This window comes from Ixodes scapularis, unplaced genomic scaffold, assembly GCF_016920785.2.
Source record: "Ixodes scapularis isolate PalLabHiFi unplaced genomic scaffold, ASM1692078v2 PGA_scaffold3__209_contigs__length_174095766, whole genome shotgun sequence".
NCBI classification, from domain to species: Eukaryota; Metazoa; Arthropoda; class Arachnida; order Ixodida; family Ixodidae; genus Ixodes; species Ixodes scapularis.
In genome coordinates this window covers 124,616,326-124,641,794 of record NW_024609868.1, presented here as the reverse complement: position 1 = coordinate 124,641,794, position 25,469 = coordinate 124,616,326, and the positions used below count along the sequence as shown (strand labels likewise).

Here is a 25,469-nt window from a genome sequence, read left to right as displayed (position 1 = left end):
TGTTCGGCGGCTGATCAGGTTGCTTCTAAGAATATTTTGTCGTCGAAGGCTTTAGTGACAAGTGCAGAAACCATTAAATTAGACTGCTAGTGCTGATATACCTCTTATTGGCATCTCTTCCGTGTGAATGACGAAGCCGAGAAGGGGATTCCACTTTCTGATGACGTCACGCAAACCTCCGTGGATTCCTTCCCCATGTAACAAGGTGTTAACCAAAATTACATTTTCAGATTCTCGGACTATTTTATCGAAATTCCCTAAAAGGACAGGATGTGTCTGAAGTGCAGATCTTATGTGAAAACACTGGTATAGTTGATGCCTTCCCCAGTTCTAGCTTCAAGATGGTTTCGCCCGAGCAGCAGAAACGAACTCAACTGTCATACTGCAGGCAGTCTGTAGAAACAGGTCATTTAGGGGCGAGCGGGAAAGCTTGAAAGATGAGTTCTCGTGTCATGAAGTCATTTGGCAAAGGTGCAGTATGCAGGAACAGTCCATTAAAGGACAGAACGATCGGCACGCTGGCCGAGTTGCCTGCAACGTGTGACACAACACACACGTTTTTTGCTGTTGCTCAGAGAAAGAAGAGCTCAATTTTCCTGATTGATGCTGATTAAAGCCAAAATTCCCTGGCAATTCCCGGACCTTACTAGACCACCGGCTTCCCTGACGATTCCTCTTTTTCCAAATAAATGACACCCTGATGTTAACACTGCTTCAAGGGAAGACTGGTGTTGAAGATTTTTCTCTCATTTCTGATGCAATGTATAGTAAACCTTTCACATCTGCTACGAGATTTTATGCTAAGCAAAAGCATTAGCTCATTATTTCCCTATCAATTCTAGTTTTCAAGAAAACCTCAACTTTATCACAAATGTTTCTGTCCAAGCTTTATACAATGCACCATCAAAAAATGTGGCACAAAGTATGTTCTACAAACAAAAGAGAGTGCAAAAAAACTATCGCTATGATTTTAGCATCATTTTCAAAAATGATATTGCAAGCTAAATTTTTTTTGCTGATAATTAGAAACGACTCATTAAAGTCTTTAGCAATTAGAACATTTTGTAGTTAATGTTTTCCAGTAATAGTAGTCTTGTTGAACTCTCCGATTTATAAGACATTAAACCCCTAAAAAAGTGTTCAAGTCCAAGTTCTAGATCCAAAGATGCCGTGGGCAAAACTTTGTGTAGTGATGAGAAAACAAACTCTGAAAAAACAGAAAGAAAGCTCTTTAAAACATGTTTGCGCACAGCCTGGATAAGAAACTCGGAGTACGTGTAACCGTATAAATGTGCACTTCCTGAGTGTCGAACTTGCAATATATGCTGTTTGTGGCTTGCAGATCAAGAAAAAAAAAATCTTTTAAAAAATAACTTTGACCAGAAACTAGGAAACAGGCTCAGCCACGAGTCAACACCGCGAACAAAAGGAGCGTCGGGGCAATGACCTGGCCACCGAGGGTGAACCCGTAGCAGGTGGAGGAAGTGAAGCCGACGCAGCGGTCCTCCCACAGGATCGGCTCCCTGCCCCAGGGCCAGGGGTCGCAGTCCGGGTCGTGGTCCTGCAGCAGCAGCTGCACGTAGCGGCGACGCACCCCCTGCTCCTTCTGCCGCAACAGGGCGTCCCGGCCCACAAAGTCCTTCTGCAGAGAAAACGGCGGTCCCGCAGGGTTCTACCACTTGTTACTTCATAAAGCTGCACTCACAGCCGTCACATTCGCGACCAACTACCGTAAAATACCGAGCAAGCGCCCACTCAAAATTTGAAGATAATCACAAAAACTTAGGGGATGGGCGCATGTGAGGTCATCAATTCACATATATATGTACTTTGCATATTTTTTCAGGTGTTTCAAATTTCGAGGGTGGGCGCTTAGTGTGGAATGGGCAGATGCACGGTATTCTACGGTATGAAGCCTGAAGCATGTCTCCGACTAGTGTGTCATGCTATTGTCACTGCTATTGCCATTGCCATTGCTATGCTATTGCTATTGCCATTGCTATTGCTGCCATGACCCCTCACGGGGTCATGGCAGCGGAGGAAGACGTGGCAGACACCCGGTTTGCTGCAGGTCGCTCTGCAGTCAAACGGTCCACGGAAACCGAAGCAGAAGCTAGTCGGGACGCTGCGGCGATGATGACGGCTCTAGCGTCCGCTCGGCTTTTTTGTCGGCATTTCTATGACCAACCGGCAGAATTGCGACATCTGACGGCACGACATGCCGGCTCGTGTGACGCAATTCCTTGTCACTCCAGGCCATTTTTATTGCGTGGGCAGGAGAGGTAGGTAAGCATTCCAGCCGATTACGTGAGCCTGAAACATTTGCAACAAACAGCCAAGTACAGTAATCCCTCGGTATTGATGAACTCGATGGGACGGCAAAAAAATTAGACATAAGCAGTAATTGGATAAAAGCGATAGAGCCAAAAAACCAGTGCCAGCAGCCTAGAAGGTGGACGAGAACACTACAGTACACTCTGACCGCATATTTAAGGGGGGAAACTACCCCAAACAATTCCTGCAAAAAAAAGTTGATTTTGAAAAATGCCATATATATTTACATCCACCAACATCTAGAGAGCATTCTCAGAAAGTTTCATTAGTTTACACTGCATAGTTAATTTTTTATAAATTATTTTCGACCCACCGATGCTAAAGAAAAGGTAGAGGTTGAAGCACTTTGAACGCATTTTTCTATGTTCCACTCTTTGGAATAAATTTCACTTTGGGAAAACTGTCGTTTTCCTATTACACAATGGAGAATTATTCTTAGATGGTTTTCTGGGGTATAATTATGTGAGGAACACGCCTGGCTAGTTAGTTTTCTTACACTAACATTCTTTTATGCTAAAACCCTACATTTGTAAAAAAGCGCACACATGAAAAGACACTTTTAATTTTCTTATGGAGTTATACTTACGAAACACAATGCAATATAGCAAAATAACAAGCTGGGTATGTGCTATGGGTATTCCTACGATTATATTACACGTAAAAATCACACATTTTTATTTTATATTAAAACAATAGTTTTTATAAGGAAACACTGACTTCCACATCGTAACAAGTTTCAGGATTGACATAGAACAATGAAATTTGGCAAGGATGGTTTTGCTGCTCATATAAACTTCCAATGCAAATTTGATTGAAATCAACAAACCTTGGTTATAAACATCTCGCGGCAGCTTCACCGAGTAAATAATAATAATTTCATCTGGGCATCAGTTCTTCTCGAGCTGCTCCAAGCATCGCTAGAACACAGTCACAATCGCTGCATTCCACTTTGTTTCAAAGCAGCCGTAGGATGTTTCACGTCTCTGCAGCCGTCGGCGTTTCCCGAGGTGCCTCTCCGACGTCGCTTTGTGTTTACCCTGGCAGCACGCAAGGTCTACGATAGCAGCATCCGTGGCAAGAGCAACAACCGCATCGACAAGCGCGAACGAATCAGTTATTTTCAGTGGCTTTTCCAACATGTTTTCACACACTCCTCTAGAGATTGTTGTAGCCCTAGGAGTCTTGCGCCGGCTCGGCAGCATGCTCGCGAGAAAAAATCCAACGTTCGCAAAGCAGCTGGCGACCTTTCATCTTCGAGTTGCGGGTGCGCTTTCTCTATGCATAAGGAACTTCTCAAACCCGTTTTATACCTCGCTTGTTCTGCAAAATGGTGGACAGTGTCAAACAGCCGATGTCGGAATGTTGAATTCTTTGGCGCTTTCGGACTTGGGCTGGCCACTTTTCTCAACCTCGCTGATCTAAGCAACTTTTGGTAAACACTCCCAATCTGCCATACGACGCACGTGCACGTGTAGTATGCCGCAGGCATGTGCGTCGGGGGCTCCCAAACAGATGATCTCCTGCGAACTCCATCGCTCCCTTGACATGACTCCGACAGGAGTCGGGCAGCGTCGGCCGCGGGCGCCGTGAGTAGCGTCGGAACTCCCTGCCCGCGTCCCCGCGACGGCACATCTGCATCGGAAGCAGAGCTCTGCGTGCCCTGCCCTCTGTCACCCGTTTACTCTGTTTTCTTGTTTGCCTTGGTGGAAAAGGGGGAGAGAACGCAAGGGTCTCCGTGCATCCCCGCGTAGGCTTGCATACTTTCGGCACCGCGACCTTCGTAATAAGAGTGGTTGGCCGTGGGTAGACTTTGAATAATCCGGTTAAAAATGCGTGCATTTCGGTCGGGACCACGTTAAACTTCGATAAAAGCAATAATTAAAAAAAAACGATTTCGCTATAACAAAGTATTACTAATAAAAACCCAATGTACAGTCAAACCAGTTTATAATGAACAGCAGAAAACGCTACGATCAGTTCGATATAGCAAGTAGTTCGATATAGCAAAAACCATTTACAACGAACTTCCCCGATGCGTTCGTTGTAAGGCGAAAGTTTCTCTTTCTTTTTTATCTCTTTGCTTCCACCTTGTAACAAAACGCTAATTTTTTAATTTTTTTTTTCGTGCATGCAGATTTTTTTTTTTTGTTTAGCTTATTTCCTTTCCTGAATCGCTGTTGCGTGTGTGCAGTGTTTTTTTAGCTTTCTTCCCTTCTGAATCGCTTCTATTCGCTCAATTTTGTTCCCGGCTTGAGTTTTCGAAATTTTCCTTCTTTCCTACCTTTTTTTTTATAGAGGGGGGGGACAGGCTAGAAAACGATTGTTTGCGCGCATTTAAAAATCTTCCAGGGGGAAAAAAGTTTGATATAGCCAATATGTCATTCGTCATAAAAGTACTTTTTTCCATGCAGTTTTATTTAAATTTTCCGTGAGTTCGATATCGACAATAATTCGCTGTACGTGGGTTCGTTCTAAACGGGTTTCACTGTAGCTCGAAATCTTTTGCATATTCTGTCTCTCCTAGGGGAGCTTACTCCTAGGATTAGGAGTTAACAGAATGTCCTCGCGTGTGATTCTGCACGGACGGGTATCACAATTCGGAGTGCCGAAGCATATGTGTGAAATACTGTCATATGCCTATTAGCAGCATTGCCATGGTCTCAATCTGTGATTGGTCAAGCACTCACTGTGATGCCTTTATTTGGATTCAATTTTCTTGTATTGATGGAAATCGGCACATTGTGAGAGTTTGAACTGTGACGATGTTGGTTTAAGAAAGCGACGACTCCGAGCTTCTATCATTATTTTTACGCATACCATCGAATTTATACTTCGCAACTGATGATAAGTAACAAACAATAGACGACTTATGAAGTCACGGTGAGGCATATTCTGGTTGTGATGTCACGAGCAGGAAACATAAGAGGGCACCACCGAAACATCTCGGCACTAATAGGCTACATTCAAGGGCTTTGGAGTGCCTAGAGGGCCAGGAATACTGGCTACAGACTTAGTTAGAGACAGAGCTAGGCGCCTTTCACACATATCCTACAACTATTTTACTAACAGCAAAGCTTCTAAAGCATTACGTTCCAAAGCACATCTTTCAACAATGCAACCGCTGCCCTTGTTAGTAGCTGCACACCCTGAATGGTATTTTGCAAGTTTTTAGCAAGCTGGCCTATAGTTCGTTGCAAGTTAAAAAAAAGTGAAAGCCGTTTACAACTCCCTGTAACGCCGAATTAGAGCGCAGCTCTTGAGGAGGAGGAGGGAAGGGTACTGGGGGGGGGGGGGTCAAGTGACCTTGGGTGGGGGTCACGTGACCTAGGGGGGTCACGTGACGATGACGATGACGTCATCAGTAACGATGACGATGCGGATACCGATGACGTCATCAGTGACGTCACTGATGACGTCATCAGTGATGATGACAATGACGATGCCGGTGACGTCATCAGTGATGATGACGATGACGATGCGGATGCCGGTGACGTCATCAGTGACGTCACTGATGACGTCATTAGCGATGATGACGATGACGATGCGGATGGTGATGATGACGATGACGATGCGGATGCCGGTGACGTCATCAGTGACGTCACTGATGACATCATCAGTGATGATGACAATGACGATGCGGATGCCGGTGACGTCATCAGTGATGATGACGATGCGGATGCCGGTGACGTCATCAGTGACGTCACTGATGACGTCATTTGTGATGATGACGCTGACGATGCGGATGCCGGTGACGTCATCAGTGATGTCACTGATGACGTCATCAGCGATGATGACGATGACGATGTGGATGGTGATGATGACGATGACGATGCGGATGCCGGTGACGTCATCAGTGATGATGACGATGACGATGCGGATGCCGGTGACGTCATCAGTGACGTCACTGATGACGTCATCAGTGATGATGACGACGATGCGGATGCCGGTGACGTCATCAGTGACGTCACTGATGACGTCATCAGCGATGATGACGATGCAGATGGTGATGATGACGATGCGGATGCCGGTGACGTCATCAGTGATGATGACGATGACGATGCGGATGCCAGTGACGTCACTGATGACGTCATCATTGATGATGACGCTGACGATGTGGATGCCGGTGACGTCATCAGTGACGTCACTGATGACGTCATCGGGGGTCACGTGACTTGGGGAGCCACGTGACTTTGGGTGTCGCGTGACCTTGGGGGTCACGTGACCCTAAGGGAGAGGTCACGTGACCTTGGGGAGTCACATGACCTTGGGGTCACGTGACCTTGGGATGACCTTGGGGGTCAAGTGACCTTGGGATGACCTTGGTTACGCCGACGGCGACGCCGCTCAAGCCGGGAACGGGCCCCTAAGAGCTGCGCTCTAAAAAGCAGGACAAGCTCCTTCCACTTTACCAGAGCAAATGCTGAAGAGGAGGCGAGTCTACTCAGCTTTTCTCCAACATTCGCTGCGCTCAAGTGGAAAGAGCTCATTCTGCTTTCCTTACCCTGCAGTAGACTATAGGCCAGTTTGCATCCTCCAATGCCGGGTAGCACTCACATCAAACTTGACCCTGAAGGCCCGTCCGCACTCGAAGGGTGTGGTGGTGCAGTCCAGGTCCTTGCCCCAGAAGGCAAAGAACTTCTCGATGCGCAGCGTCTTCATGGCGAAGTAGCCCGCATGCTGGATCTCGTACTTGAGCCCCACTTGCAGGATGCGGTCGTACACGTGCAGGGCATACTGCGAGGACATGGCGAGACCACCTTTGGCGTTTGTGCTTGCTAAAGGCTGCTTCCTACATTCGCATCCGAGTGTGATTGAGTGCACTGTGCTTGCTTTTAACTGCTTACGACGAGATAATGCTAGCAGACTGGCGCCATCCGTTGGGTAATCCTAGAACCCTCCTGATCTGCCTATAACTAGATTGAAGGTTTCGCGGTAGTTGCGAGATTAAATCTAGGCCCCATCTATGAGAAATAGTCCCTTATAACATTGTCAGAATTATTTACTGTGCAGGGTGAAAGGATGACTCGTAAAAAGTCAATGTTCCGGGGCTACCCGACAAACGGTGGAGGTGTGTTCTCTCGTCGACCACACTTAAAGGCAAATATGTAAACCGGCCTTAACATCACTGCACGAATGTGAATGACTCTCTGTGAGCTGGACAATCTTTTAAGAACCAAATTCTACGGAATTTTGCTAAATTTATGTAGACCTGTAATGTTTTGTGTCCCTTCCCCCTTTCAGTTTTCTCACGAGTGTGTGTGCTATTTTTGTTCTTTCTTGTTGGATTGTATAATTTACTGTGTTGCCCCCCCCCCCCCTTCCCCCCCTCATGAAATGCCCTTGAAAGAGGCCTCTGAAGGATTGGTAAGTCGGCCGTGTAGACATTTATGACAAAGAACTGCAGAGCACCCACCCATGGCTCGACGACATAGGTGAAGCCATAGCTCTGCAATTATAGTGACTCCACCAACCGTACAAACAATGCGACTTTTAGAAAGCTGCGACTTATATAACAGCTTTTTTGTGAAAACGGCCATTCATGGGGGGAGCAACTCACACAGCACTCTGACTTATAGACTGGAAAATATGATAGGGAAGTACTCTTCATGCGAGGACATGCAAAAAAAAATATGAGAGAAAGAGAGAGAGTCCAGTGCTCTCTCCACACAAGAAAATGCGTGTCACGCACCTCGTTGGGGATGTAGAGCACCCATCCCCTGTCGCCCGTGTGGGTCATGTGGCAGACCTTGATGCCACTGGCCAGGCCAATGTCCAGCTCCTGAAGGAGAACAGCCCGCTCAGTTGCGCACCTCCGAGATTGCTCTCGAGCTGCATCCCGTTGGAACTGTCTATGGCAGTGCTACAAAGTCCCGAGCTACGCTAGGGCCACGTGACGGAGCGAGGAAGTTATTCACCGCCGCCGTCGGAACATTCTCGGGTTGCTTGATGCCTCCTTTCTTTCTAGAGTCCGGCCGACCTGGCTTCGCTCCCGCCTCTTCCTAAGCTTGACAACTGGCCCTACCCACAGCCGCAAAATAACCTTCGCTTTAGAGTATCAACACTGCACTACCCGATTGTCTCGTGGGTGCCACCATTTTGTTGGCTGGTGGAGAAGCGGGAGCACTTGGCGATAGGTGCGATTCGAAAATGCCACTTCCTCGGCTTTAGACACGGTGCTAGGAAGCTCGGAGATGTCCATTTACTCTTTCACGGACAGTTGTAACATTTCTGGAGCTTATCCTGTCTTTTAGATGAAGCTTCGAATAAATGGAAACCATAACTTTAAGCAAGCAGAATGGCTGAAATGTCGTTACTCCGGATGGCAAGAACGTAGAGTAACTAAGCACCGGCCGGATTCATTCAGCGTCGTTTGGCCGACGAACCTAAAAAATAGTGCTTCTAAAATATTGTGTACTACTTACATTTTCTTCAGTGAACAACTACACTTCGAGGCGCTGTCGACGAGCGTATTAAACAAAAAAACAATTAGAACGGGGGTTGAACTAGTATAGTCGTGATCGAAAAAGGCCGACCTACAAAAGCGAGCAAGGCTTTCAAGCCTACAAAGTGAACCGAGACGCAACGACGCGTCGACAGTTTCTCCTAGTACACCGGCACAAAGCGGCGATGCTTGAAACGCGCGTGAGCCGACAAGAAGCGGAGAAGCTCGATGCTAGGGCGCCGGTGCGAAGTTGCAAGGCGCGACGCACGAAACCAAGGAATTCTGAAGATGCTATTTCGTATTTTTCGAATATTCTGAACGATAGAAAACGTCGAACAGTAAAAGTGTGCTGCGAATCGAATGGAATAGGCAACATTATTTGCTAATTATTCGGAGTGTCGAATATTCCCTCAACTCAGGTTTTCGGGCAACGATCGCTCCCTGCTTGGTGCCTGAAACGCGTTTCAAATGGTGTGTTTGCCGCTTCATCGAAAGTGGTCCCTCAATTTCTGCCCGACGACTTCACAGGATTATCATGTCGTCGTCGGCCGTGATGCCGGAGGTGTTGCAGCAGCGGTGATGGATGCGGCGGATGCCTGTTCTGCCGCAGGTGGCTCTGTAGCCTGATAGCCCAGCTAAAAATTCCCGTTATATCCAATTGGAATTCCAACTGGTTTTAATTGGAACCAATTGGTAGTAGTGGGTTCCAACTGGAAGCAAGCTGGCCAATGGTTTACACCAATTGTAATCATTTTTCCAGTTGGAACCCCAATGGATTCCAAATAATTTTTATTGGCAGCAACCAATTGGTTGCCTGAAAATCCAACTGGTACCATGGTAAAATTCTGATTGGAACCTAATGAGAATTTTGAACTGGGAGTCCACGGAAGCTTTGGCAATTGAAAGCTTGGATGCCGCAACGACGGCAACACTCGCATTCTCTTGTGATTTTTAATGAAGAATGTGTTTTATGCGCCGTCTTCTATGAGAAAATAGTTATGAACGAGCGTCATGGGTGAGCGCCGTGGACGAGTGTCAACAACGAGCGTCGGGAAAGACCAATGCGCTGCGAGGGTCACGCAAGTTAAGGTTATACAGGATACAGGATGTTTCCGGAAACGCGGGCCAAATAGCTTTTGCAAAAGCTACGCATCGTGCAGAAAAGAGGTGGATGCCGCGGTGGTCTGTGCCAAAGTGCCCATTAAGGAAAATTATCAGCATTCGGTATAATTAGGTAATTAACTACTTTTTAGTAATTAAACTTATCTGTATTCATTTGGAAGGCATGGTTTTAATTATAAACTTGCTGGACATCAACGAAAATTTCCAAATCCACCAACATTACAACGCTATAAGGCGTGCGCAGCATTTTACAGTGTTCCGAGACAATTTTCAATTTGGACGCGTTTCAAGGTTTTCGTTTCTCACCGGAGAGGATCTGTGCACTAGCAATCCCGCTCCCCAAGGCCAAAACGCACAACTTATGTGCACCGCCAAGCCCCGCACCTATCGGGTGTCTCAAATAGTGGCCAGGCTCTTTAAATCGACTGCCAAAATAATTTTTTACACCTATCGCACTGCGATTTCGTGCAGCGTTGTCCACAGGTGGTGCAAAACTTTTCTATAAAATTTGCAAAAAGCAAACTTACCTGAAGGAAAAGTAAAAAAAGAAAAAGGCTTAACTCCTATGGAAACCCAGCGAAGCCACCGGCCTTCAATCAATATGGTGCCCTATTGTTTGAAGACCGGTGACTTCGCTGCATTTCCTTAGGAGTTAAGCCTTCTTACTTTCTTTACGTTCTCCTCAGGTAAGTTCGCTCTTTGCAAATTTCATAGAAAAAATGCACCATCTGTGGGCAATGCTGCACAAAATCGTAGTGCAACAGTTAAGAAACCGATTTTTGCGGTCGATTGAAAGAGCCTGGCCACTACTTGAGACACCCAGGAGAAGAGGCTAGATTAGAAAGCCTCCGCACTGCCATTTTAGGTTTGCCTTTTTGGCGTCGGTGCCAGTGTAAAGATGCACCCTTAAAGGGGTACTCCGCCGATTTCTTCATGGTCCCCGATTTGCTTGAAATTTTGCTAAACTCGCCAAACAACATCGCCAAAATAGTATCCCAAATATTAGGTCAAAAAAATTTTTTTTCACGAAGTTATTGAATTTACAATTTTAGTCCTCACCGTGTTTTTCAAACTGAAAGTCTCTACTGGCAACAATGAAAAAGTGACGTCATTGGAAGTGCAGGGGTTCACTCTTTGGACTGTAGAATTTGTTCCCAACTGATTCGAAGCAGTTTCATGGTGTCAAATGAATGCTTTGGAAGCTCGCTCCAGTCCCCGCGCTCCAGCACGGAACAAATGATTATCATATTCTATTTTTAGACTGCTCTCCCGACTGGCAAGCTAAACTTCCAGTGACGTCACGGCCCTGAAAAGGGCGGGTATATTTGAATGTTTGTTTTTGCATCATTTTCATTTGCCGATTCCGCAATAACTATTATGAATTTCACGATACTAAATAGCATACCAGAAAGGGCAAAGGCCGGGGAGTCAGAAAATATAGTTAGTTGAGGTATCTCAAAAATCGGCGGAGTACCCCTTTAAGTGTGATGCATGGCAGCGCATGCACAATGCACGTTTTGGCTATGGAGGGGAGGGGCGGGCAAGGTTGCTGGCACGAAGATGCGGTCCAATAAGAAAACGAAACCTAAAAACGCGTCCACATTGAGCAATTTCTTGGAATGGCGTAAAATACTGCACGTGCCTTATATTATTGTAATACGAGTGGATTTAGTAGATTTAACGATTCACATCAAGTGAGTCGTTTTAAATTTTAATTACTAAAAAGTAATTAATTACCAAATTATGGCGAAGGCTTATCATTTTTCTTAATAGGCCCTTTGGTACAGGCCACTACACCATCAACCTCTTTTCTGTGTGAGGCATAGTTTTCTCAGGAGCGATTTTACCCCGCACTTTCGGAAACACCCTATACAGTATAGACCACTTACAACGTAACCGCTTATAGTGCAGGACCGGGTATAACGCGGCTTTTTTAAACCACCGGTTCGCCTCCCATAGAACTCCATGTAATTACATACCGCTTAAAATGCAGAGGCGCGAAGGGAAATACCGGTTATAGCGCGGTTTCTGGAACAGCCCACCGACCGCGCCGACCGACCAGCGCAGCGAGCACGCTTCCCTGTGCGACACTAGATGACGGCACTAGCCGCAAGCGGCACTCGCGGGGCAAGGAGGTTGCTCGGGGAAGCGGGGAGAAGCGAAGAAAGAGGCTTCAGTTGCCACAGCGACGGAGGGACGCACGTGTCGTTCACGTGCGTGCGTCCCTCCGCTGCGTTGGGAAGGTTGGAAACAACCGCAACGACAAACCAATCGCAGGTCGAGGAGAAGTGTTTGTGCGCGTTGCATGCCGGTCGCAGGCCGGCTTCTTCTATCCGCAAATATGGCGTCGGTTGTGATCGTCGACGTAGGCAGCGTTGTGGAAGCTCATCTTTCCGCGTAAAAGCGCTATCCTTGACTGTGAATTTTCGTCGTGTGTCGCTATGATAACCCAGCACGTACTAGAAAGGAAGATCCACCTACTCATGCGGCGATGTCGTGGCGGCGCTCTCAAGACAGCAGAAACGCCCGTGTCGTCGTGTTTGTTTACTTCGACTACAGTGGTGCTTTCTAAGCATTTGTGTTTTCGAGCATCGCCCGGATTTCTTATTTGGAGCATTTCATGCCTGTGCTCAAGTTGAAGGTATTACTGGCGCGTACCATATAAAGGATGCGAATTTTCACGCGTTTTCATCACCGGAGAAAAGTGATTAGGGCTAGCAATCCTGAACGCTCGCAACGTCTGTCCGCAACCCGCGACGCCGTTAAAAGGCTGCGCCAGGCAAAAGTCGCTCATTTCTTTCGAAATGCGTGACACACTTGAGAGAGAAGTGTACTAGTCTGGTGAAATAAAGACTTTCTTCAAACTAAGCTTTATTTTTCATCTAACATAAAATTAATTATTTTACAAAGGTAAGTTGTCTCATGGCATGTATTTTGGCCTGAAAAATTGATGTTTTGGTTATAACGCGGTACCGCTTATAGTGCAGATTTTCACGACTCCCGCGACATACGTTTTATGCGGTCTACACTGTATAAAGGTTACAAAAGCCCAGATCAAATCAACATCGGATAGAAACACCTCAGCAGGTATCAAACCTGGGTCAGTACATTTGGATACCATAAACACTGAGCTGCGAGCACAACTGCTCTGGAAGGGTAAGTGACTTTACCTAAATGCAAAGGCACAAACAACACATTTTAAATAAAAATAATAAAATACTGAAACTAAATGAAATAATAAATATAAATAACAAAAAAACAATGAAATAGAGAAAAATAAAACAAAAGATAAAAGTTGAGAATAACAAAGAGAAGACAAACAAAACTAAAAAAATTAAAACAAATAAAGAAGTATATAAGTAAAATATATATATAACAAAAAGACTGAAAACTCTAGCAGAAACCACACATGAAGCGTGTTTTTACAGCGATAGCTGTTATGGGCTCTTGCCACTACTGTAAATGACATTCGTTGTTGATGTTGTAATTGGCGATTTAGGGCGCCCGTCGTTGATGTTGCAAAATCCTTAAAAAAAGTGAAAACCGTTTACAACTCCCCGTAACACCGAATTAGAGCGCAGCTCTTGAGGAGGAGGAGAGAAGGGTACTAGGGGGTCCCGATGATGTCATCAGTGACGTCACTGATGACGTCATCCGTGATGATGACGATGACGATGCGGATGCCGGTGACGTCATCAGTGACGTCACTGATGGCGTCATCAGTGATGATGACGATGTGGATGCCAGTGAGGTCATCAGTGACGTCACTGATGACGTCATCAGTGCCGATGACGATGCGGACTCCAATGACGTCGTCATCAGCGATGATGACGATGACGATGCGGATGTCGGTGACGTCATCAGTGACGTCACTGATGACGTAATCCGTGATGATGACGATGACGATGCGGATGCCGGTGACGTCATCAGTGACGTAACTGATGACATCATCAGTGACGTAACTGATGACGTCATCAGTGATGATGACGACGACGATGCGGATGCCGGTGAGGTCATCAGTGACGTCACTGATGACGTCATCAGTGATGATGACGATGACGATGCGGATGCCGGTGACGTCATCAGTGACGTAACTGATGATGTCATCAGTGACGTCACTGATGACGTCATCCGTGATGATGACGATGACGATGCGGATGCCGGTGACGTCATCAGTGACGTCACTGATGGCGTCATCAGTGATGATGACGATGTGGATGCCGGTGAGGTCATCAGTGACGATGACGATGCGGACTCCAATGACGTCGTCATCAGCGATGATGACGATGACGATGCGGATGTCGGTGACGTCATCAGTGACGTCACTGATGACGTAATCCGTGATGATGACGATGCGGATGCCGGTGACGTCATCAGTGACGTAACTGATGACGTCATCAGTGACGTAACTGATGACGTCATCAGTGATGATGACGATGACGATGCGGATGCCGGTGAGGTCATCAGTGACGTCACTGATGACGTCATCAGTGATGATGACGATGACGATGCGGATGCCGGTGACGTCATCAGTGACGTAACTGATGACGTCATCAGTGACGTAACTGATGACGTCATCAGTGATGATGACGATGACGATGCGGATGCCGGTGAGGTCATCAGTGACGTCACTGATGACGTCATCAGTGATGATGACGATGACGATGCGGATGCCGGTGACGTCATCAGTGACGATGACGTCATCGGGGAGGTCACGTGACCTCGGCGGGGGGGGGGGGGGGAGGGGGGGTCACGTGACTTCGGGGGGGGGGGGGGCACGTGACCTTGGGGGCCACGTGACCTTGGGATGACCTTGGGGGGTCGCGTGACCTTCGTTACGCCGACGCCGCTCAAGCCGGGAACGGGCCCCTAAGAGCTGCGCTCTAAAAGATTGCCTGCCACTGCTTGCGGGAATCGCACCTGGATCTGCTGTGTGTGAAGTGGAGACGTTAGCACTGAGCTACGCCACAGCGTTAATACCCCCCTCTACATTCTGGGTGTTTACAGTACCCAATGCCCACTGCACGCGCTCTCCTAAAAAGAAACCATAGCTGATAAACTGCTGTTGTAGCACTGTCAATGCCAAGAGCTCATGCCAGGGAGAAGTGCTTTCAAGTGCTCCGGAAAATAAAAAAAAAATCAAAAGCGTTAAGAATTTGTAGTACCCGATGCCCACTGCATGTGTTCTCTGGAAAAGTACAGAGAAATAGCCAACGAAACATGCCATCCTAGCACTGTCATGCAAAGAGCTCGTGCTGGGAGATTTGCACTCATGCACTGCGGAACGAAAAAGTTACTAAAACGCTCGGAACCAAGTGGTTAGATGCATATTTCATTCCAAACGCTTTTGATCACGCTCCCCATGGTGCGTGAATGTGATGTCGAGGCCCAATGACTTCACCGTGACGTGTCGCTGCTGTCGCTATGATCGTACCATGAATTAATGCAGGCCCACTAAATATTTTTTATTTTTTTTATTTTGTGGGACATATTGTGCGCTTTTAGGTCTATCATAAGCATGGTCAAGTCCGCATAATTTTTCCAGTATTTCTATGCCCAATAGCCAGGATCGAGACATTCAGTAGTCTCATGCTCCTGCTTTCACTGTGTGGGGACCGTTGGTCGCCCTTCCCCAATAGCCGGTATAACGGCCGTGGTTTGGGACGCGCGGCCAGGGTGCCGTGAGTTCCAACCTGTTCGTGAAGCGTAGGAAAGCCGCCTGGCTCGGGGGGGCTCTCCTCCTCACTCTCTCCCGGGGGGACCTTTTTCCGTCCCCCCGCTCATCCGGGAACCTCGTTGTTTTGGGTGAGGACGACACCCGCGGGGGGAGGAGGTCGACGCGCTTTCCCAACACCGGGAATGTGGGGGACTCCTCCCGCGGATGCGATAGAGATCGGACGTGTCGCGAAGGACTTCCTTTGCCCGCTCTGGACTGCACTCTCGGGACGGTGTCGACAGGGTGAGCCTTTAATCTGACCTTGTCGGCGCGGGGGTTTTGGGGACAGTGTGTCTTTTGGTGTTCCAATAAACACCGTTGGACCCAGTCCTACTGTGATACGTGCTCCTCCTTTTTAGAGAAGCGATCAGTTGTGCGGCTGACGTTCGGACCCGCCCGTAGCGGTGTTCTCGAGAGAAAGTTGCGGAGTGTGGGAGTAGGCTTAGCGTCTTCCGAATAGAGACCGCCGCTGAACCCTTCGGTCACCACCATCCGTGACCATCCCACAACTGGGTTATGAAAAACGGCGCGAAAATAAACGAGGGACAAGTAAAAGAGGTAACGACAGACACCGCGCTGACTAGAAACTGAAAGTTTATTTGTGCACAAAACACGAAATAAACAGGAAAAAACATACAAACAACCCTTCAAAACGGTTCCACGCACATGCTTATCTGCGATCAAACGAACTTGCCACAAATCATGATAAAGTTCACCTCGTCACTGTTTAAAGCTAAGGACAGCGCACTGACGCAATGTTTCCATGATGTCACAATTTTAGCCCGACACAGGAACAAAGCCGTGAGGGAAATTGATGAAGCTTTTTTTATATCTGTGAAAGGAGAGGAAGCGTGCATCAGTGCGCCATCCTTAGTTTTAAAGAGTGACGATGTGAACTTTATCATGACTTGTGGAAAGTTTGTTCGATCGCAGATAAGTGTCTGCGTGGAACCGTTTTGACGGGTTGTTTGTGTGTTTTCCTGTTTATTTCGTGTTTTGTGCACAAATAAACTTTCAGTTGCTAGTCTGTCAACACCTCTTCTACTTGTCCCTCGTTTATTTTCGCGCTGTTCCCCTATCATGATGTCACACCAACTCGCCCAACTTTATGCGTTGTTTCACTATGTTGTATGTTGCCATCTCGGGACCCCTTTTGCTGCACAGGACGCCCAAAATTCCACTGGTTGGCGACGCATCCCATTCCGTGCACTTCGGGCACCCACCTTCCAGGTGAAGAGTGGAAAGTCCTTGGAGCCGAGCGGGCAGTCTGTGAGCTCGGCCATCAGGTCGGGGGCCCACTGGCCCATAATGCAGATGGCCGTGTACATGGATGTCACGTCCGCCACCACGATGGGGCTGTCGGGTGCCACATGGCGCCGGATCCACGTCTGGCACCGCATCTGCTGCTTGGTGGGCGCAATGATCAGGTACCTGCCACACACCTCCTCGCAATGAAGTGTCGATCCCACGTGCGCAGATCGCGGAAAGCGGGCGCGCGGTGCGTGCTCGGGGACGGTATAAGGCGAGGTCGCGGCTAGGGTCACTGAATGTTCCCAGAGTACCGGAACTCCCAGGCTCAAGGTGCCAAGACGGTGGCTCAATCTTTTATGTTTACTGCGGTCAACATGAGTGCTTAGAAAGCATGTTTTTGCACAAAAACAATGCGCAAAAACAAAAGGAAAAAGCTCCTTTTGTAGGAACTTTTATTGGAGATCAGTAAAAAATGAAGGGAGAGCATTGTTTTCATAAAATTCTAGTTTACAAGGTTTTGCAGCACAATTAATATTGTTTTTAAACAACAATGTCTCACCGGTGATTTATGTTAGCCCAGCCCGACTTGGGGGCGTCCTAACTTCGGTGGTAATTTGCAGCGCGTCCACTTGGGAGGGGAGGGTTGGCATCCCTAAAACCCCTTCCACCATATATGTTTCGGTGCCAAAATGGCCGATCAAAGCTATAATTGAACAGTAACAGCGGACGCTATCAAATGCGATAATCTATCAACTATACAGTGACTTTAGTCACGGCTAGTTCGCTTCTTCGAGGCAGTGCAGACAATGTTGGCAAATAAGGCGGCATACTTTTTCTTTAACAACTATACCGTGTTAACCATTGCGCTGAGACTGCGACCAAGGCTGCAAGTGCGAGCTGTGTTCCTGGCCCTGAGATGTGCCTTTCTGGCGCGAGTGCTCTTTCGGCAGAAGAGTGTTTTAAACCCGCAACCTTGTGCTCTCGTGCTTGTAGCATTGGCCACGGTGGTGAATGGACTATAGCTGCAGTCTCATGGATGTCAAAGGATCACAATAACCCGATTGCAGGTGAAAGAAATATACCCGTAAGTAATTTTCACTGTAACGGCTTAGCCTTTCGGGCAGATAAAAACGGCAAGTTTTGGAGTTGTACACGAATAAAACGGAATGAATAAGCGCGACTGCCACACCTAAAACCTCGCAAAACAAGGACGTGCAATGGGTGCATTAGGATCAATGTTCTGGAGCAATGGGACTAACGCCGGTGACACCAGAGTACGAGGTGTCTCGGCGGAGTCTTCTATTCGGAAGACTCCCTCGAGTCAAGGGGAAGACCCATGAAGCTTTAGGGTTAGTGACCTGTCGTAAAAAGTAGTATTTCCAAGCGCAGTAGGTCGAAAATGTGGTGTCTATCATAATTGTAAGAAAGAATGGGAGAGATTACTCGGCGATGAACGAAAGCGTCGCGTCGCGGAGTCGGAAGATGCGATCGGTGTCACCAAGACACGGCACCTCGGCAGTGTTTCCAGCAAACAATCTCAAGAGACGAGCAGAAGACGACAGTGCTCTGCCTGAAGTGTGACAAGCAACTATATGCTGCACTTCGCCGCCTTGGTCGGCCTGAATACACATGAGCATGAGACTCAAGAGAATGAATAAGCTTATTTATTAGGCCTCTCGCAAAATCGAAGCTATCTTAGCGACATAGTGCCGCACAAAGCATCTTGGGAGCCCATTGGTCGCGGTTTCAGTTTCGATTTGCCAACCTCAATTCACGTCATTCCGTCCCGACCAAATAAAGTGTTAGCATTTTCGAATATGTGACTTTCCTTAAATTTATAATGCTGTAGTTGTTGCCCATCAATATGGGCAGAATGTGGGGGCATGTTTTCTTAGGCTCCCGACATGCCAGAGTTTGTGCACAGGTAAACACATAAAGAAGTATTCTGGGCCGATCATCCTGTTCCATTGTCTTAATGTCCGAGACTTCTTAAATGATTCATGAGTAGGGTCAATCATGCTGCACTCTGGAGTGGTAGCCATAGGACTCTGGAATGGTACGAGACGCGACTGGCCGTACTCATACTTCTCGCTAAGCTTAGGTGGGTCCTTATGGCCGCGCTCGAGGTCCGTGTTTCAATCGGGGCTCTCACGAAGATGAATGGGTGCAATGCGAGAGAGCGCCAACTTCATTTTCGTGTAATGCCGAGGTGCACCACTTCGTCACTGGGGCAATTGAAACCGAAACCATGCCATTTCTCTCCACGGCCGAATAGATCCCGTATAACACAACGCAAACAGCGTTGCTTACGGGTATTTTTTGGAAGTAGTCTATCGACTAGGTTGAGCTAACTGTACCATATTTACTTGCATAATGAATGCAAACCGCCTTTCCCCCCCCCAATGGGTACCAGTATTTGGACATTGTTTTTTTCATCTCCCATAATGAATGCACGTGCCTCCAATCTTCGGCTCCGCGAGTCTCGAATCGCACCCAACTCATCGAGCCAATTTTCGTTTGCCGCCAAGCCAAGCTGCTCTCATAATGGCTGCAAGTGCGAAGTTGAGGAAGTGATTAACCACGAAACTGAGAGGTGTGCACACTTGACGAAGCTTGGGTCGAGGAATTGCCCAGCCTCGGACATTCTTCGCCTATCGCATGCATTGATGTCAACAAACACGCCGTCGTCTATGGTCCGCTTTCGGACAGTGAAATCATAAAAGTGGTTAAGCCTAAGAACGATCGCGTCTTTTTCCGTGCTGAGTGAGCTTCGTAGGACGCTTTTCCTTCGGCAAAAGACATGCCGAAAGTGTCCTAAAAAGGTTTGCAATTTATAAAGCATGGTTACTATGGCGCGCCCCCAACCAGCTGCGGGTGCGCCTCCATCAGTGGAGATGTGGCACGTACCTTGCCGTGCCATATTGGCACCTAATATGACACTTGCACGAAGGGTGTAAATGCAAAAATTTTACCCGGCGTAATGAACCCCCCCCCCCAAGTATGTGCCAATTTTTGGGGGAAAAAAGTGTGTTCATTGTGCGAGTAAATATATGGTACTTTAAATATTGCAAAAAAAAAGTATAAAAAAATCAAAAACAAATTTTGCTCAAAACCTTAAAATTCACTGTTTACTCGCAACTTACTACACCTTTTAGAGGTACAGTCACGCAGGAAATAAATAGCTCCAAGCGAGCGAGCGTTTGTTTTCTTAGGAGCGCTATCCTGGCAGTTTTCCTTCGTACTAGTGCTGACGTCAGGACTCGCCCATGTGAAGCAGACAGGGGGGAGCCCATCAACGCAAAGAAACAGCTGTTATCATCCACATACTCTCAGCGTGGTCTAATTGAAAAGGGGAGAACACCCACTCACTTGGAGCTATTTAGTTTCTGTGTGACTGTACCTCGACGGCATGTGCTTTTCATCTGCGCACGACCGAAAACCCGCTCGTTCAAACCGAATCCGGATCCAGTCCATACCTGTTCTTCTCGAGTCGGATGAGGCTGCAGTCGTTCTCATAGCCGCCCCACTCGTTCTGCATGCCGCTGTTGACGATGGAGCCCACGGGGATGTCCACATCGTTGGAACAAAGGTGCTGCAGGAGGTCCACCACCTCACTGCCTGGCGACTGGAAGCAGAAGACAGCCCGGTTTGAGCCCTGGTATGGTACCCGGAACGCATCTCCGGCTGGCGTGTTTAGCGCGTTCTCGTTCGGAGTCGCTCAATCTCTGCCGGATGACGTCACACTTTTGTCGTGTTGTTGCCTTCTGTGATCCTTGAGGTGGCACAGTAACTAGGGCTGATGCTTGTTCCACTGTAAATCGGTAGCTTGAGAGTCCACGGAAGCTACGGCAGCGACACTAGTGTTGGCCGACACTTTTGACCGGAACTTCTATTACTAGTGATGGACCGAATTTGCCGAAGTTAAGAGTCTTGAAGGAAAGTTTGGCAAAGATCCGGCAATTGTTTGCGCACGTGCTAGAATGCGACAAGGCCATGGATTGCAAAGGGATGCCCTGCGGTCATGCGGTTACCATCATACAGTGTAGTACTACCAGAGGTTACGGCGAGGTGCGAATTAGGTGACATTGTAACTGTGTGTATGTCTTCCTCGAGGAATGCATTAAACACTCAGTTAGAGTAAGCACTCCACCCTGTCCCCTCATCTTTTCTTGATGTTTGCGCTTTGGATTTTTAACAATATCCGGGCTCGACTGTATAGCAATCCTGTTTTCGGCTCACAAATAGTTTTCGCAAAAACAAATAATATTGCTTTATATTTATATCATAATATTGAAACAGCTTCAGTTGTTTCGCCTCCAGCGTGAACTTCCTAGTTTCGATAACGCCTGGGCATTGCATACACCTCGCGCGTGCATGCACAGTTAAAGCACGCCAGAAGGCATCGATCGCGTGTTGCAGGCTCGGCTTTCGAAACAGATACTTTGCCGTTCTCCCGTGTTCGCAGTAAAATGCGCATCTAAAGATTTTTTTTTTTTTTTGCTGATGTGCATTGTGCGGAGGTCGACTTACAATCGAGCTGACTTACAATCGTGTAAATACGGTACTTTTCAGATTAGAACATGTTGTTATCAGGTATAAAAACTACAGCGATTGAAACTTTTCCTAGATTTTGACTACTAATGAATCGGCTGCCAACGCTGGACACGAAACCCGCCATGCTGATATGCGCCTTCGTGCGACCCAACCGACGAATCGGCGTGTTGCTCCACTCACCCAAACTTCGAGCTTCGTGAAAGAAGAGTAGTCGAGGAGCGCCACCCTTTCGCGGCACGCCTCATACTCCGACTTGACTGCGTCGAACCAGGGAGGCTTCCCGTACACCTCCACCTTGGGGGGGGCATCGTCCGGACCTGCACCGGACGACAGCGATCGTCACTGCCCTGCCAAACACTTCCGAGGCAGCGTAAGAAGAAACAAAGCAACTATTTCTAGAAGGGCCCATCGTAAAACTATAGTCAAACACATTCGTAACGAATTCCCGTACTACGTACAAAAAATGAATGTTCAATAAAGTAAAACGAAAATTACGGCTGATTTGCTAAGTGTTCAATGTGTTTTTTTGACCACTACAAAAAATTTCTGTTTAATGAGTATCCCTATGATGATGAATGAATATCCCTATGACGAATACCCCGCTTTCGCATGTTTCCGATTTCGTCTGCACGGTGGCAACACGGTTCGATCTCAAGGCGAATATCCCTGTCCGGCGAATAAGGCCCTCGAAGAGTGCAACCTAAAGATCCAAATGCCAATGCTTTACCACAACGCTCCCACATTTAGCAAGCAAGCGCAGATGACAGGTCGGAAGAACTACCATCAGCATAGCAAAGTCGCCAACCAAGGACCGTGAACAATCCATCAAACGCTGCTCATATTCTGCTGTAAATATTTTGATTTACTGGTTGTTTATTTTCTTGCGATGGTCCCGTCTGTTTTAATGCGAAAGCATTAACTGTCTCATGGAGCGAGCTGACGTCATCAGTTTGAAGCGCCAAAACGGCAGATAGTTTCCCCGATCCTTCAGTTCCATTGGCTGGCACGCGTCGACAGGGCTCCCATTGGCCACTGTGCTCGTTAGTTTCCACGACCGCTCACCCCATGGCGCTGCGTGTCCATCAGCGTGGAGCGTCCAAGGTCACCAGGGGAGCACACGCGCCGACCCGCGACGAAAAGTACGCAGCAGGCGAAAAAGGGAGCGGACGAGCGGCTTGCATGCTTTCGCATGCACAACTCATAAGAAATGCTTAGGTGTACCTCAATCTTTTTATTTACCATGATTAGTATGCTACAAATCTTGTGACAATCCTCATTTAACGAACAAAATGCACAGTTCCACAAGGCACAAATGAACATTATTACAAATTCTCTAGGGGAAAAGTAACAGATTAAAAAATTATTGGTACAGTGATTATCGAAAGATAACAGTTTGATAAAAAAAGATCTAAATGTACCAATTAGCCTTGTTTCTAACGTCACTCATACTAAATTTGCCGCTGTCGCATTTCCTAGAACAGTTCAAATGCTGCACAGGCACATCATGGCTCAGACTTGGTTTTGCATGTTAGATTTTTCGTGCTTAACTACAGTCAAACCCACTGATAACGAATGCAATAGTTCCATGAAAAGTGATCGTTTTATCAGTTGTTCGTTATATCTGGACTTACCTTTAAAACATGTTATAAATAAGGCTAATGAAGCTGGTATTGGTAGTTTCACTCTGCCAGCTCTTTATTTAAAGGAACTGCTTGCATGATTCTACTGCGCCCCCAATTCTAACGTGCAAGCGGATTTAGCTTTCAGATAATGAAAAAGTAAATTGCTGTCAAATTTATTGCGCAAGTAAAATAATGAAGATTTACCACATACCTTTTACAGTAGGCTCGCGAGAATTTAAACTCGGATATTTCGTACTTCCGGTTAATTCAAACAGATCTGAAAATTTTGGTTGTCCCGCTATGTTTTTAATGTATTTATAAGCCGCTTAATTCGAACGGCGTTTTCGCTTAAAGGGCAACTCCGCTCAATTCCGAAGATTTCGGGATAATGAGTGATTTTGAATTAAAAAGCCCTAGTAAAAGACACTGCGTCTTTTGCTTTGCGAAAAATGGGATATATATTTTTAAATCTAATTTTAAACACGAGCGGAAATCGAAACCGAAACTTCGGCTCCGTCCGGCAACATTGGCCTTGGGCCGCCAAGTACATGGCCATCACGTGGTACGAGAGGTCACGTGATCCTCGGCCCAACGACGGGCGGGATGGGGGCGGGCGAGCGTGCGGCAGGCGCGAGTGTCGTCTGCACCGCACTCTTCACCACGTTTTGGTGTCTACGGCATTCGACGACGTCTGCACAACTGCGGCATAAGTCTGGGACTCTGCGCACGTGGTGTCCATACTATGGACGAAATTCCAAGAGGCAATAATCACGAACGGTGAGACGACGACGGTGGTTGTGACGCGGAAGATGGCGGTAACAGCGGGACCACAGCGGGCGGTTGGTCTGCTCCCAAGAAGCGCGCTGCGCAGGCGCGTACGTCAATCACGTGGACACCGCTGAGCGCCGAGAGGCAACGTTGCTGACGTCACGCGCTACGCTCGATCGGAGAAGTAAAAACAAGCAAAAGGGGGCCATGTAGATGGCGTTTAGCTCAATGTTGGCTCCGCCCATGCCGTAGCCTTGACTGCGCTGTTGGTCGCGCCTGAATTCGCCCGCTCGAGTCAGCCGATTTCGGCAACTTGGTGAGTTGCAAAGTTTGCCGGACCGTTTAAGAAACATTTAGACAGAACTGCGTCGTAATATTTGACGTGTGGTCTTCCTAGGCGATACTGAAGAGGACTGCATTGTTTTTACGAAACCAAAAATGAAGCGGAGTTGCCCTTTAATTCATACTTTTTTGTTCCCGCGGCCCCATTGAGTGCGCTTCTTTCCGAGCACCGGTGCACCGCAGAGAAGCAATACCCGCAGAGCTTGTTTTCGCGAGTGTTGCTTCTCCGCAGTGCACCGGTGCTCGGAAAGAAGCGCACTCAACAGCGCTGAAGCAGGCAGACATTAGTGAAAAACGGCATTCACATTATGTGCTTCAAGACCAGCAATGATGACCAAGACGACATCGAGGATGAGGAACAGCTCACTGGCATCATGCTTTCTGGCCATGAAGCACATAATGTGAACGCCGAGCTGGTGGAGTATGCTAGTCTTGACGACGATGTGTGTGTTTGTTGTGATGACTCATTAGAGGACATAAGGAAATAATGCCAGCACAGTGCAGCAGTGAGAGTGAAGATGATGGTGAAGAAAGAAATGACCGACTACCAACTGTCACAGCCGCAAAGGCCTTTGAGCACATCGCTCAGCTCCGGAAGTTTCTGTCTGCAAAGGAAGAGTCCCGTAAAGAGCTACTTGCGTTGGCTGGTATTGAAAATTTTGTTTGGGATCTCATGCACTGACTAAACAGTCCACAATCGACAACTTTTTTGCCGGATGAATGAACTTAACGTCACACTTCTTTCACCAACGTGTTATACCTGTACTTGCTTGTAATTAGGCCTATGTAGAGGAAACTGGCAAAAATCTGCTTTGTATGTGTAACAAATCATAATGTTGTCTAGTATCACATTTAGATGAATTTCTGATAATTCAGACTTCTGGTAATTCAAACTAAAATCTGTGACTTCCTGGAGTTTGAATTAATGAGAGTCTACTGTAGAACAAATTTTATGAAACGCACGCCAACACAAAAATAAATGCCGTGCACTAGTCCGACGATGGTTCTTTGCCGTCCACAGAGGTATATAATACTTGCTTTGGTCTGAAGCGTTTCAAAAGCCGCGCTTCCTGCACATGTAAGAGTGCTTCTGGCGTTTGCAGTGTGTACGCCTTGATAAGATAACATATATCTAATCTAAAATGCACCTACATATATCTTAATTATCAACATAAAGGGGGAAATTAGTAATGCTCCGTGAGGAGCCTGACTTGTTTTACTATGGTTCAACACGGCAGAGAGTTGGGCGAGTTGGTTAAGCATCTTAATAGGTGGGAACAGCGCAGGAAAAAACCGACGAAGGACGAGTAGAAGAAGT

At 47.2% G+C, this 25,469-nt stretch overlaps 1 protein-coding gene across 1 annotated transcript in view; it reads right to left on the bottom strand.

Moving 5' to 3' along the window:
- LOC8035163 (pyruvate dehydrogenase phosphatase regulatory subunit, mitochondrial) overlaps positions 1-25,469 on the bottom strand; it is a 108,828-nt gene that overhangs the window by 7,230 nt on the left and 76,129 nt on the right. The window contains exons 13-18 of the mRNA XM_029980335.3: positions 21,600-21,736; positions 20,342-20,490; positions 16,838-17,045; positions 8,024-8,113; positions 6,889-7,068; positions 1,448-1,642 (exon numbers count right to left, since the gene is read on the bottom strand). Coding sequence (XP_029836195.2) covers positions 1,448-1,642; positions 6,889-7,068; positions 8,024-8,113; positions 16,838-17,045; positions 20,342-20,490; positions 21,600-21,736 — 959 coding nt within the window. The remainder of the gene's footprint in view (positions 1-1,447; positions 1,643-6,888; positions 7,069-8,023; positions 8,114-16,837; positions 17,046-20,341; positions 20,491-21,599; positions 21,737-25,469) is intronic.